Source organism: Amblyraja radiata, unplaced genomic scaffold, assembly GCF_010909765.2.
Source record: "Amblyraja radiata isolate CabotCenter1 unplaced genomic scaffold, sAmbRad1.1.pri scaffold_932_ctg1, whole genome shotgun sequence".
NCBI classification, from domain to species: domain Eukaryota; kingdom Metazoa; phylum Chordata; class Chondrichthyes; order Rajiformes; family Rajidae; genus Amblyraja; species Amblyraja radiata.
The window spans coordinates 24,994-40,609 of NW_022630929.1; the positions used below are offsets into that span (position 1 = coordinate 24,994).

A 15,616-nucleotide genomic window follows, 5' to 3' on the forward strand; every position below is an offset into this window, starting at 1 on the left:
AGAGATGCCGCCTGTCCCGCTGAGTTACTCCAGCTTTTTGTGTCCATCTTCGGTGTAAACCAGCATCTGCTGTTCCTTCCTGCACATGAAACAACAAAGTAAACAGGAATAAAATGGAATCAGGGACAGTCAGACTGAACTGGAGAGGGAAAGCAAGGGTTGCTATCTCTGCCGAGACTGTAAATGTAACGTTATTGGGGCTTTGCAAGCTATTGATTTCCCTGCCTTTGTTCTAATGTGTTCCAGCACAATGTGAAGACATCGCCATGGTCCCGGCTCAAGAGTTGTCCAGCATTCTGAAGCAAGGCTACCTGGAGAAGAAGCGCAGAGGTACAGTGCAGAGAAACTGAATCAGGGTCTCGACCCCAACCTTCTCTCCAGAGATGCTGCCTCATCTCCGTTCGAAAAGTGTTTCCTCATCTCCCTTCTAGATGGCTTACCCCTTATTCTTAAACTGTGGCCCCCTGGTTCTGGACCATACTCACGAGGAAACACTTTTTCTCACAGAGAGTGGTGAGTCGGTGGAATTCTCTGCCTCTGCTGGTGGCCGGTTCTCTGGATGCTTTCAAGAGAGAGCTAGATAGGGCTCTTAAAAATAGCGGAGTCAGGGGAGAAGGCAGGAACGGGGGGTACTGATTGGGGATGATCGGCCATGATCACATTGAATGACGGTGCTGACTCGAAGGGCCGAATGGCCTCTACTCCTGCACCTATTGTCTATTGTCATGACCATACTCTTTGGGCGACCATGTCGCAGGGTGACATGGCCTGTACGGTCGTGAGTGGTCACCCAAAGAGTCGTACCTTTTTCTGGTCGCCGCTGGATTTTCAACGCGATGAAAAATGTTGGAGACCTGCCGCGACCATGATGGGTGCCGGCAAGTCGGCGAAAAAAATCGCGTAAGTGGGACAGGCCCTTAATTCTTTCCACTTCATTTCATTGGGGAAGGAACTGGGGAGGTAAATGGATTACTTCACTCCACCCCCCCCCCCCCTCCCCCCCCTCCCCTCCCCAAATAAATGTACAATTTAAACGTGCACTCAGAACAATAAAGATACCATCTAAAAACCACTTATGAAAAACTAGCAGCTGCTGCAGCCCAGTGTGTGCTGGATCTATATTAGAGAGATGGTGGAAAAGATGGGAGATGAGATTTAGCAGGTTGATGCCAGAACTGTGTCGCTGAAGCATTCAGGGAGATTAGAGGGGGCGGTATTCACACGTTCTGATGTTCTAGGAGCAGAAATAGGCCATTCGGCCCATCGAGTCTACTCCGCCATTCAATCATGGCTGATCTATCTCTCTCTCCTAACCCCATTCTCCTGCCTTCTCCCCATAACCCCTGACACCCATACTAATCAAGAACATATCTATCTCCGCCTTAAAAATACCTACTGACTTGGCCTCCACAGCCTTATGTGGCAAAGAATTCCACAGATCCACCACCCTCTGACTAAAGACATTTCTCCTCATCTCCTTCCTAATGGTCCGTCCTTGAATTCTGAGACTGTGACCTCTGGTCCCAGACTCTCACACTAGTGGAAACTCCACATCCACTCCATCCAGGCCTTTCACCATGCTGTATGTTTCAATTAGGTCCCCCCCCCCCCCCTCATTCTTCTAAACTCCAGGCCCAGTGCCGACAAACGCTCATCATAGGTTAACCTAACTCATTCCTGGGTTCATTTTAGTAAACCACCCCTCTGGACCCTCTCCAGAGCCAGCACATGCTCCTTGCGCAGATACAGGCCCCAAAATTGCTCACAATACTCCAAACGCTGCCTGGCCAGCGCCCCTGTAGAGCCTCAACATTACATCAGACATCAGTCCGAAGAAGGGTTTCGGCCTGAAACGTTGCCTATTTCCTTCGCTCCATAGATGCTGCAGCACCCGCTGAGTTTCTCCAGCACTTTTGTCTTCCTTTGATTTTCCAGCATCTGCAGTTCTTTCTTAAACACATTACATCCTTGTTTTTGTGTATAAGCCCTCTTAAGGCTGGATGCAGGAAGATTATTCCCGATGTTGGGGAAGTCCAGAACTAGGGGTCACATTTTAAGGATAAGAGGGAAGTCTTTTAGGACCGAGATGAGAAAATCATTTTTCACACAGAGAGTGGTGAATCCGGGGAATTCTCTGCCACAGAAGGTAGTTGAGGCCACAGTTCATTGGCTATATTTAAGAGGGAGTTAGGTGTGGCCCTTGTGGCTAAAGGGATCAGGGGGTATGGAGAGAAGGCAGGTGCAGGATACCGAGTTGGATGATCAGCCATGATCATATCGAATGGCGGTACAGGCTCGAAGGGCCGAATGGCCTACTCCTGCACCTATTGTCTATGTTTCTATGAAATACATGCGAGCATTGAGTTTGCTTTCTTTACTACCGAGCCCAATTCTGCTCCTGGTTCATCCCCGTGAGGTCAGCGGGCAACCTGGTCCCAGTGAGGACGTGAGGAGGTGATCGACAATGACAACAGGCGTGGTGACTGCGGTTGGGGGAGGTACGATCCCTGTGTCGTTATTTTTATTTTGCCCAGAAGGTCGGAGCGAGACAATGTGGAGATCAGTCGAATAGATTTTTCCTGCAATCTTTAGCCTGCGAAGAGCGTTTCTTAGTTAATTAGCACAATCTGCCTTTGTTGTCCAAGGCTTTATCTCTTGCCATCACATTTCTAGCTTTCACAAAATTTCACAGTCAATTTGAAAGATGCTCATGTCTCCCAGTATTTCCTCAGAGGCCGATTCTTTCCTTAACGGCATTATATTGTTTCTTTCTGATCTACACACTCCATTACCCTGCAAGACATCGCAGATTAAACATAGTGTTCATTGCACAGGGGAGTTGCAGAGGGCGCCATCCTTTCTTGAAAGCTAATTAAGATAAACATTTTTAGCGAGAGACAAAGGGCTCGAAGCCGGATCCAACCTATGCTGTCTCTGTGCTTTCACACCACCCCCACCCACCTCTCCGACCAGCCCACAACTCAGTCCCTCCCCCTCTGCCTCCCTGCCACCTATCACTGCCCCTCTGAAGAAGTGAATCATAGAGTCAAACAGGCCCTTCGGCCCAGCTCGCCCACACTGGCCAACATGCCCCAGCTACACTAGTCCCACCTGCCTGCGCTTGGTCCATATCCCTCCAAACCTGTCCTATCCATGTACCTGTCCAACTGTTTCTTAAATGTTGGGATAGTCCCTGCTTCATCTCTTCACCTCATATCTCCTCCGGCAGCTCGTTCCATACACCTGACCACCCTGTGTGTGATGAAGTTACCCCTCAGATTCCCATTCAATCTTTTCCCATTCACCTTGAACCTATGTCTTCCAGTCCTTAAAATTCCCCCTAATCTGGGTAAGATACTCGACCTGATCTATTCCTCTCATGATTTGCACCTGGATGTGAGGGGGGAAATTTAAGGTGGGGCGGTGGGAGGGGGGAGGAAGATTTAATAGGAATCTGAGGGGTAACTTTTTTTTGTACAGAGGGTGGTGGGTGTATGGAACGAGCTGCCAGAGGAGGTATCTGAGGCTGGGACTATCCCAACGTTTAAGAAACAATTGGACAGGTTTGTGGATAGGACAGTTTTAGAGGGATATGGGCCAAACGCTAGTGTAATAATAATAATGATGGATGGGATTTATATAGCGCCTTTCTAATACTCAAGGCGCTTTACATCGCATTATTCATTCACTCCTCAGTCACACTCGGTGGTGGTAAGCTACTTCTGTAGCCACAGCTGCCCTGGGGCAGACTGACGGAAGCGTGGCTGCCAATCTGCGCCTACGGCCCCTCCGACTACCACCTATCACTCACACACATTCACACACATTCACACACAGGCAAAGGTGGGTGAAGTGTCTTGCCCAAGGACACAATGACAGTATGCACTCCAAGCGGGATTCGAACCGGCTACCTTCCGGTCGCCAGCCGAACACTTAGCCCATTGTGCCATCTGTCGTCCCAACAGTAGGTGGGACTAGTGTAGGTGGGACTAGTGTAGGTGGGGCATGTTGGTTGGCATGGGTAAGTTGGGCCGAAGGGCCTGTTTCCACGCTGTATCACTCTATGACTCTCAGACTGGTTGTGGGAGGTTGGAGAGAATTGGAAAAGAGATGGTGGGGACGGGACAAAGCCTGGCAAGTGATAGATGGATATAATCACAGGGTCATAAGGAATAGTAGAATTAGGCCATTCGGCCCATCAAGTCTACTCCGCCATTCAATCATGGCTGATCTATCTCTCCCTCCTAACCCCATTCTCCTGCCTTCTCCCCATCACCCCTGACACCCGTACTGATCAAGAATCTATCTATCTCTGCTTTAAAAATATCCACTGACTTGTGGCCTCCACAGCCTTGAATTCCGGAAAATAATTCCACAGATTCACCACCCTCTGACTACAGACTAATTGAGGGGGGGGGGGGGGTTGACTTTTTAATCACCAGCCCAAATCTTGGATGGGTGTTGGCTTTTGTCTGATACGTCTCCTATGGACCACCCGGATATTTCTCCAGACTAGAGGCAATGTACAGGCAAAGGTGAGGTGGATGTGGGTGGAGACCAGAGGCAAGCTCAAGGTTGACCACCCCGTCAGACAGGGACCTCCCACCAGCAGTGGGAGCCCTATCTAGCTCTCTCTTGAAAGCATCAAAAGAACCTGCCTCCACCGCCCTCTGAGGCAGAGAATTCCACAGACTCACCACTCTCTGTTTCCTCGTCTCCGTTCTAAATGGCTTACTCCTTATTCTTAAACTGTGGCCCCTGGTTCTGGACTCCCCCAACATCGGGAACATGTTTCCTGCCTCTAGCTTGTCCAAACCCTTAACAATCTCAGATGTTTCAATGAGATCTCCTCTCATCCTTCTAAACTCCAGAGTGTACAAGCCCAGCTGCTCCATTCTCTCAGCATATGACAGTCCCGCCATCCCGGGAATTAACCTTGTAAACCTACGCTGCATTCCCTCAATAACAAGAATGTCCTTCCTCAAATTAGGGGACCAAAACTGCACACAATACTCCAGTTGTGGTCTCAGTAGGGCTCTGTACAACTGCAGAAGGACCACTTTGCTCCTATATTAGATTCCTCATGTTATAAAGGCTAACATGCCATTCGCTTTCTTCACAGCCTGCTGTACCTGCATGCTTACTTTCATAGACTGATGTACAAGGACCCGCAGATCCCGTTGTCCTTCCCCTTTTCCAAACTAGACGCCATTTAGATAGTAATCTGCCTTCCTGTTTTTGCTACCAAAGTGGATAACCTCACATTTATCCGCATTAAAGGGTGGAGGGGGGGGGGGGGGGGGGGGGGGGGGGAGAGCTTAGGAGGACCTGCAGCGCGATACTTTGTTAGCGCCTTTTGTCTAGCGACTATTTGCATACCTTGTGTAGGCAAAGCAAAGAATATCACAATGAAAACAATTCACTCGTTCATCTCCATCCTGGTCCATCCCCGCTGCTCCTGTGGGTCAACTTTCCCAATCCCGATGTTGGTGTATGTTTAATTCTCCTTTCCTTCCAGATCACAGCTTCTTCGGTTCGGAGTGGCGGCGTCGATTCTGCGCGCTGAACACCAACATATTCTACTACTACGGCAGTGAGAAAGGTAGGCCCACCGACCTTGAAACCTTGCCCACGCCCCAATGTGATCATTGTGGAATTCATTTAGTATGGGTTGGGTTGCATTGGTATTGGTACACAACGCCACAGGAGATCCTTGTTCCCCGTGGCCATCAAACTGTACAACCCCTCCCCCTTCTGCTTCTTCTTGCGTATGGCGTGCACAGCCTAAAGTTGTTGGACAACTTGTTCTATTTGATCTTATTTGATTGTGCACGTCGGGTTGATTGCATTCGTCGAAACAGGGCGGACCACGTGAAGGTTGTAATCTTCCACCCCCCTCCCCCTTCTGTTGTAGGGGTAGACTGACTAGCCCCTCCCCCCCCCCCCCCCCCCAATATTTGCATATCCCCAATCCTTTCCACTCGTGACTTTAATTTCATGTTTCATGTATTTTGTGCTTTTGTGTCTTTATGACTGTTTGCAGATCAATTTCTCTGCTGGGATAAATAAAGTTCTATCGTATCGTATCGCCGCAGACGGCGGTGGAGGCCAAGTCCATGGATATTTTTAAGGCAGAGATAGATAGATTCTTGATAAGTACGGGTGTCAGGGGTTACGGGGAGAAGGCAGGAGAATGGGGTTAGGAGGGAGGGATAGGTCAGCCATGATTGAATGGCGGAGTAGACTTGATGGGTCGAATGGCCTATTTCTACTATCACTTATGAACGGGATATCATTTGCAATGTTTCAAGCGAGAGCTAGATAGAGCTCTTAAAGATAGCGGAGTCAGGGGATATGGGGAGAAGGCAGGAACGGGGTACTGATTAGGGATGATCAGCCATGATCACATTGAATGGCGGTGCTGGCTTGAAGGGCTGAATGGCCTACTCTTGCACATGTTGTCTATTGTCTATTGTCTATTGTCTATAGAGATTAAAATTCTCTTTAAGACTTTAGGAATGCAGTGTGGAAACAGGCCCTTTGGCCCACCGAGTCCGCGCCGACCTGCGATCACCTTGTACACAGCACTATCCTACACACACACTAGGGACAATTTACAATTGTTACCAAAGCCAATTAACCCACAAACCTGTAGGTCTTTAGAGTGTGGGAGGAAACCGGAGCACCCGGAGAAAACCCACGAGGTCACGGGGAGAACGTACATTGGTGTGACTACCCCATTGTGAGTCTGGGATGAATGAGAGCCGTCAGCTGGGCTAATGATACAGGCACACTATCGAGGGGTCAGGGAGAGTATTACAGCACAGGGCTGGAAGTGAAACAGTTCTATCGCCCAGGGCCGGGGCCCTTCATCACAATCAAGCATCGGTATTTCCCAAGATAGACACAAAATAGCTGGAGTAACTCAGCGGGACAGGCAGCATCTCTGGAGAGAAGGAATGGGTGACATTTTGGGTCGAGACCCTTCTTTGGTATTTCCCAAACAACCAAGATTCAAGATTCAAGAGAGTTTATTGTCATGTGTCCCAGATAGGACAATGAAATTCTTGCTTTGCTTCAGCACAACAGAATATAGTAGGCATTGACTCCAGAACAGATCAGTGTGTCCATATACCATTATATAAATATATACACACATGAATAAATGAACTGATAAATAAACCAGAGAGCGGTCCTGAACTACCATCTACCTCATTGGTGACCCTCAGACAACCCTTGACCAGACTTTGCTGGCTTTACCTTGCGCTAAACGTTATTCCCTTATTGGGACACTCAGAAGATCATTGGGACACCACTACCAGCCTTGGAGGGCATCTACCACACACGGTGCCTCAGGAAGGCCGTCAGCATCCATAAAGACTCCTCACACCCTTGTAACGGACTGTTCGAACTACTTCCCTCCAGCAGACGTTACAAGGCCTTCTACTCCCGAACCTCCAGACTAAGAAACAGCTTTATTCCCAGAGCTATAGCGGCTCTGAACCGGCCCTGCTGAGTGCCCCCCATCCCCATCCCCACTGGACTGTCTCCCTCGGATGGTCACGTCCCACAGACACATCTGCACTTTAGTCTGTTGAACTATTTTGACTGAAGAAGGGTTTCGGCCCGAAACGTCGCCTATTTCCTTCGCTCCATAGATGCTGCTGCACCCGCTGAGTTTCCCCATCAATTTTGTGTACCTTTGACTCTTTTACTGTTCTTTTTACAATCCATGTTCTCGGGATATCTAAATATCTAAATCAATATTTTATTAGTTATTTATGTTATGACATCGGAAGCTGCAGACCAAATCTCGTTGCGTTTATGTGCAATGACAATAAAATATATTATTATTATTATTATTATTATTATATTATTATCATGTATCTCTGCACTGCAAACGGCCCGAGTGTAATCATTTGTTGTCTTTCTGCTGACTGGCTAGCGCGCAACAAAAGCTTTTCACTGTACCTCTCACTGGAGATTTGTTCGCTGGGACCGAGAGGAACGTCTAAATCCTTACTTATCCCGGGACCCTCTCGAGATGACGATGTTTTCTTGCAGATAAGCAGCAGAGAGGCGCGTTCTACGTGCACGACGCCTACCTGCTTCAAAACCTCCGGAAAGATCCCAAGAAAAACTGTTGTTTCGAGGTGAAGAGTGTGGACAGGAAGGTGTACCAGGTAAGCATCACCTGTTGCAGGTAGAGTGGTCACCTTACTGGGGGGTGGTGGGAATGGTTGATTTTCACTAGCAAGGTACTCGCTGGGATGTAGAAGATTGTTCAAGTTCAAGTGAGTTTATTGTCATGTGTCCCTGTATAGGACAATGACATTCCAATGAGGGGGAATCTTATAGAAACGTACAAAATTCTTAATTTATTATTATTATTATTATCGGTGTTGCCAGCATTACGCGCTATTCTACGTAACATCGAATGGTGAAGCCTTTTCCACGTTATCCCCCTTATCTCACCCACTCCCTACAAACCAGGGGGCAATTTGCAGAGGGGCTAGAAACCTACAAACCCGCGCATCTTTGGGATGCGAGAGGAAAGGTTTACATGAATGAAGGATAGAAACTTTCCTCGTTGCCTGTTTCCTTCGCTCCATAGACTCGGCTTGTACTCGCTAGAATTTAGAAGATTGAGGGGGGATCTTATAGAAACTTACAAAATTCTTAAGAGGTTGGACAGGCTAGATGCAGGAAGATTGTTCCCGATGTTGGGGAAGTTCAGAACAAGGGGTCACAGTTTAAGGATACGGGGGAAATCTTTTAGGATCGAGATGAGAAAATTTATTTTCACACAGAGAGTGGTGAATCTCTGGAATTCTCTGCCACAGAAAATAGTTGAGGCCACAGTTCATTGGCTATATTTAAGAGGGAGTTAGATGTGGCCCTTGTGGCTAAAGGGATCAGGGGGTATGGAGAGAAGGCAGGGATGGGATACTGAGTTGGATGATCAGCCATGATCATATTGAATGGCGGTGCAGGCTCGAAGGGCCGAATGGCCTACTCCTGCACCTATTTTCTATGTTTCTATGTTTCTAAAAGCTTCAGTGAGAGTTGCAGACTGATCAATCTTTCTTCCACTCCCCAGTTCACTGCTCTGAGCGTGCGGGAGGCCAAGGAGTGGGTGGAAGACATCTTGTTTGTGTTGAAAGGTAAGTGAGCGCGCTGACAAATCCCGCACAAGACCCCCAGACATCGTCAAGTGAAGGGAGATAAAAAATGCTGGAGAAACTCAGCGGGTGAGGCAGCATCTGTGGAGCGAAGGAGCAGGTGACGTTTCGTGTCGAGACCCTTCTTCATCAAATGAAGGTTGCCAGGTGAAGCAAGGCCAGACCACAGAGCATAATTCTACAGATGGGACTCAGTCACAGAGTCACACAGGCCCTTCGGCCCTACTCCTCCCTGCCGACCAACATGTCCCGTCTCCGTTAGTTCCATTTGCCCAAACCCCTCTAAACCTTTCCTATCCATGTACCTGTACAAGTGTCCTTTAAATGCTGTTATGATCCCTGCCTCAACTACCTCCTCTGGCAGCTTGTTCCATACACCCACTGTGTGGAAAAGTTGCCCCTCAGGGCAACAGGGCAATTTGTCTTCTTCTGACTGTCGAAGGGGAATTTATAGTTTAGGCTTCAGAGATACAGTACGGAAACAGGCCCTTCGGCCCACCGAGTCTGTGCCGACCAGCGATCCCCGCACACTAGCACTGTCCGACACATGAGGGGCAACTAATGGCTTTTACCAAAGGCATTTAACCTACAAACCTGTATGTATTTGGAGTGTGGGAAGAAACCGGAGCACCCGGAGAAAACCCACGTGGTCACAGGGAGAACATGCAAACTCCGTGCAGGCAGCAGCCATAGTCAGGATCAAACCCGGGTCTCTGGCGCTGTATGGCAGCAACTCTACCGCTGCACCACCTACATAAGACACAAAGTGCTGGAGTAACTTAGCAGGTCAGGCAGGATCTGTGGAGAACATTGAGGGGTGACGTTTTGGGTCGGGTCCCATCATTCGTAGCATCATGTCAGGCCAATCAAAGCAACATTCATGAACCCGCCTCTTCTCTCACACCTCCACCTGGCCTTACTCACCCTTGTTCAACACAATGCCTCTCCTCACCAACCTTCTGTGGGATCAATATTCTCGTCAATCTCTTCAATGGGACCTTCCCAGCTCCTCCATCAACAATTCGCATTGGAAGACCAAGTTTAAAGGAGATGTGCGGGGCAAGTTTTTTTTTTTTTACACAGAGGGTGGTGGGTGCCTGGAACGTGTTGCCTGGGGTGGTGGTGGTGGAGGCAGATACTATAGTGGCATTTCAGAAGCTTTTGGATAGGCACATGGATATGCAGGGAATGGAGGGATATAGATCACGTACAGGCAGATGAGAATTGGTCTTGTCATCAAGTTGGCGTAGATAATGTGGGCGGAACCTGTTTAGCTTGGTTGAAAGATACAATTCGGAAACAGGCCCTTCGGCCCATCCAGTCCATGCCAACCAGCGATCCCCGAACAATAACACTGCCCAACACACACTAGGGACAATTTTGCATTCATACCAAGCCAATTAACCCACAAATCTGTACATTCCCAAGTTCACAATTTATAGGAGTAGAATTAGGCCATTCGGCCCCTCGAGTTTACACCGCCATCCAATCATGGCTGATCTCAGCCTCCCAATCCCATTTTTCTGCCTTCTCCCCATAACCTTTGAGACCCGTTCTAATCAAGAATTTGTCTATCTCTGCCTTAAGAAATACCCACTGACTTGGCCTCCACAGCCCTCTGTGGCAATGAGTTCCACAGATTAACTAACCTCGGTCTATGTCTTTGGAGTGTGGGAGGAAGCCGAAGATCCCGAAAAACCCACGCAGGTCACGGGGAGAAGGGCCAGGCATGCACCCGTAGTCAGGATCGAACCCGGGACTCTGGCGCTGCAAGGCAGGAGCTCTACCGCTGCACCACTGTGCCGACCCCTGTTCTTGTACGACACTGCGTAGGAAGGAGCTGCAGACACTGGTTTAAACCGAAGATAGACACAAAAAGCTGGAGTAACTCAGCGGGACAGGCAGCATCCCGGGAGAGAAGGAATGGGCGATGTTACGGGTCGAGACCCATCTTCAGACTACACCAGACTGATTCCTGGGATGTCAGGACTTCCATACGAAGAAAGACTGGATCGACTCGGCTTGTACTCGCTAGAATTTAGAAGATTGAGGGGGGATCTTATAGAAACTTACAAAATTCTTAAGAGGTTGGACAGGCTAGATGCAGGAAGATTGTTCCCGATGTTGGGGAAGTCCAGAACAAGGGGGTCACAGTTTAAGTATAAGGGGGAAATCTTTTAGGACCGAGATGAGAACATTTGTTTTCACACTGAGAGTGGTGAATCTATGGAATTCTCTGCCACAGAAAGTAGTTGAGGCCAGTTCATTGGCTATATGTAAGAGGGAGTTAGATATAACATTTAGCCCTTGTGGCTAAAGGGATCAGGGGGTATGGAGAGAAGGCAGGTACAGGATACTGAGTTGGATGATCAGCCATGATCATATTGAATGGCGGTGCAGGCTCGAAGGGCCGAATGGCCTACTCCTGCACCTATTTTCTATGTTTCTATGTTACTGTCTATACTGTTCCATATTAGAAACATAGAAACATAGAAAATAGGTGCAGGATATTACATGATCTAAGCAGCATCCAAAGACAATATCAATAGTCATTTGGATACAGAGTGTGTCTGTGTGATCTCAATACAACAGGTCGATGGCAGAGTGTCGGAGTGCCCACTGGGTTTTAATAAATAGCAATATTTCTGTATGTCAGCACAGTTTAAGTAAGTTTTAAATCACTCTTATCTGCATCCTTTGCTTCCTTAAATAAATTGTAATTTGACTTTCTTTTTAAATCGCATTTACTTTCCAATTAAATTTTAAATGAGCAAGGTCCATCTTTCCCTCTAAAACCCCAGTGAGGTGAATATTAGTCAGCGCTGGAAATTTCACTTTCTAATTAAACATGGTTCCATTGATTAAGGCAATAAAAGTTTGAAGTTTGCCGCTAATTAAAAACAATTTCTGGCGGAGTTGCTTCAGCCCCGTGTGCCTGAGGTTCATCTCTTTTGGCATGTTTTCCTCTGTTTAGTTCACTTTACTTTAGTTGGTAGATAATGCGCAGAAACAGGCCCTTCAGCCCCACCGGGTCTGCGCCGACCAGCGATCCCCGCACACTAACACTATCCTGCACACACACACACACTAGGGACAATTTTACATTTTTTTACCAAAGTCAATTAACTTACAAACCTGCACGTCTTTGGAGTGTGGGAGGAAACCACAGCACCCGGGGAAAACCCACGCAGGTCACGGGGAGAACGTGCATACTCCGTACAGACAGCACCCGTAGTCAGGATCGAACCCCGGGTTCTCTGGCGCTGTGGGGCAGCGACTCTGCCCCTGCGCCGCCCTGAAGCCGCTCCGTCTCGGAGTTCTACAGACTAGAGGACAGAGTATGTCCCCCAACCCTGATCACTCCTTAGACCACTGTACCATAGAGTGATACAGCATCGAAACAGACCCTTCGGCCCAACTTATCCATGCTGACCTAGTTGTCCACTGCAGTTCTGGTCGCCTCATTACAAGGGCGGCTCAGCGGGTAGAGCTGCTGCCTCACAGCGCCAGACACCCGGGTTCAATCCTGACTGCGGGTGCTGTCTGTGTGGAGTTTGCACGTTCCCCCCGTGACCTGCGTGGGTTTTCTCCGGGTGCTCCGGTTTCCTCCCACACTCCAAAGACGTACAGGCTTGTAGGCTAATTGATTTCTGTAACGATTGTAGGTTGTCCCTAGTGTGCGTCGGACGAAGTTAGTGTCCGGGAATCGCTGGTCTGCGCAGATGCGCAGTACCTCTAAAATAAAAATGCAAGGGTACAGGGCATCTTCCCCGCCCCTAATCCCCACCCATTGGCAGGAAGAGTGAGCACAGTGGCAATTATAGGGTGATACAGTGTGGAAACAGGCCCTTCAGCCCAACTTGCCCACACCGACCAACATGCCCCATCAACACCAGACCCACCTGCCTGCATTTGGCCCATATCCCTCCAAACATACCCTACACATGTACCTGTCTAAATATTTCTTAAACATGAAATTGAACTATTCACAGAGAAATGTGAGGTGTTGCATTTTGCAAAGTCTAACACGGGCAGGTACATACACAGTGAATGGTAGGCCTCTGGGTAGTGTTGTAGAGCAGAGGGATCTAGGAGTACAGGTGCGTGGTTCCTTGAAGGTGGAGTCGCAGGTGGCTAGGGTGGTCAAAAAGGCTTTGGTCACATTGGCCTTCATCAGTCAGAGTATTGAGTATAGAAGTTGGGAGGTCAGGTTGCATTTTTGTCAGACGTTGGTGAGACGGCATTTCGAGGATTGTGTTCAGTTCTGGGCACCGTGTTATAGGAAAGATGTCTTCAAGCTGGGGAGGCTACAGAGAAGATTTACAAGGATGTTGCCGGGGCTCGAGGGTGTGAGCTACAGGGAGAGGTTGAGTAGACTGGGTCTCTATTCCTTGGAGCGCAGGAGAATGAGGGGTGATCTTGTAAAGATGTATAAAATCATGAGAGGAATAGATCTGGTAGATACAGAGTCTCTTGCCCAGAGTAGGGGAATCGAGGACCAGAGGACATAGGTTTAAAGTGAAGGGGGAAAGATTTAATAGGATCCTAACTTTTTCATACAAAGGGTGGTAGATGTATGGAACAAGCTGGCGGAAGAGGTAGTTGAGATAGGTATTAGCGCAATGTTTAAGAAGCATTTAGACAGGTACGTGGATAGGACAGAGGAGAAAGAATGGTCTCGACCTGAAACATCACCTATTCATTCCTTTTCTCCAGGGATGCTGCCTGGCCCACTGAGTTACTCCAGCTTTTTGTGTCGATCTGACATGAGTGGGATATGGGCCAAATGTAGGCAGGTGGGACTAGTGCAGCATCAATTTCCCTCCTGGGATAAATAAAGTTCTATCGTATCATATAGATGGGGCATGTTGGTCGGCGTGGGCAAGTTGGGCCGAATGGCCTGTTTCCACGCTGTATCACTCTATGACTTCCAAGACAGACGTGAAGCTCACCGTTTGACCTGTTTTTACAAAATGTTAAATGGTCAGCTCGACATAGATTACAAGACCTACACCAAACCCAAACCAATTAGGAGCAGACGAGGACATTCGATCCAATTTGTGATCCCAGCTACAAAGACAGATGTGTACAGCAATTCGTACTTCCCCCGCACAATTAAAGCATGGAATAATCTCCACCCAACTATAGTTACCCAACCAGATGCAACTAAATTTAAAGTAGCTCTTTCTTCCCAATAACCCTTTCTGGCTTAAGCCCTCCCTTCACCGCCTCCAGTTTCAATTCCATTTGGAATATTTTGGAGGACCAAGAAACCAAGAACCAAGATATGAAGAAAGACTGGATAGACTCGGCTTGTACACGCTAGAATTTAGAAGAATGAGGGGGGATCTTATAGAAACTTACAAAATTCTTAAGGGGTTGGACAGGCTAGATGCAGGAAGATTGTTGAGGACCGAGATGAGAAAAACATTTTTCACACAGAGAATGGTGAATCTCTGGAATTCTCACACACAATACGTAATACGTCAAGTCAAGTCACTTTTATTTCTATAGCACATTATTCTTGCCATAGAGGGAATACAGAGAAGGTTCACCAGACTGATTCCTGGGATGTCAGGACTTGCATATGAAGAAAGACTGGATAGACTCGACTTGTACTCGCTAGAATTTAGAAGATTGAGGGGGGACCTTACAGAAACGTACAAAATTCTTAAGGGGTTGGACAGGCTAGATGCAGGAAGATTGTTCCCGATGTTGGGGAAGTCTAGAACAAGGGGTCACAGTTTAAGGATAAGGGGGAAATCTTTTAGGACCGAGATGAGAAAAACATTTTTCACACAGAGAGTGGTAAATCTGTGGAACTCTCTGCCACAGAAGGTAGTTGAGGCCAGTTCATTGGCTATATTTAAGAGGGAGTTAGATGTGGCCCTTGTGGCTAAAGGGATCAGGGGGTATGGAGAGAAGGCAGGTACAGGATACTGAGTTGGATGATCAGCCATGATCATATTGAATGGCGGTGCAGGCTCGAAGGGCCGAATGGCCTACTCCTGCACCTATTTTCTACATTTCTACGTTTCTATGACTGCTGGAGAACGGTTGGCTGATAATTGAAAGGATTCCAACTCAGGATAGCCGGCCTCAGCTGCCTGTGTGCAGCTTGGACTGTGGTCTATAGCTCGTCTCTCTAATCCGATCAGGATCTCCGGCTGCTATCGACAGCTCGGATTCAGCCACCGCTCTGATTATGATGGGTGGTAATTTTAGTTCTGTGCACGGCTATTAACCGGTCAATGTGACAATTGTCAAATGGGAAAGGCAGCTCCGAGAGAGGAGACAAACGAGGAGACGAGGAGAGAAATCCTTGCTCCTCCTCGCCCCAGAAACACTTTCATCTGACAGCATTTACAGATATTGATTTGTGGAATTAAATAAAGTGGAATCCATGTAAAGTCAAGAAAATAAACTCCGAGCTG

At 48.0% G+C, this 15,616-nt stretch overlaps 1 protein-coding gene across 1 annotated transcript; it reads left to right on the top strand.

The window, feature by feature from the left end:
• Window positions 1-246: 246 nt before the first annotated feature.
• On the top strand, window positions 247-15,397 carry LOC116970477 (src kinase-associated phosphoprotein 2-like; the record flags this gene model as incomplete). Its single annotated transcript, XM_033017124.1, has 5 exons — window positions 247-330; window positions 5,519-5,602; window positions 8,065-8,183; window positions 9,101-9,164; window positions 15,341-15,397. Coding segments are annotated over 5 exons (408 nt in total), but the record flags the coding sequence as incomplete, so codon positions are not given.
• Between the last annotated feature and the right edge of the window lie 219 nt (window positions 15,398-15,616).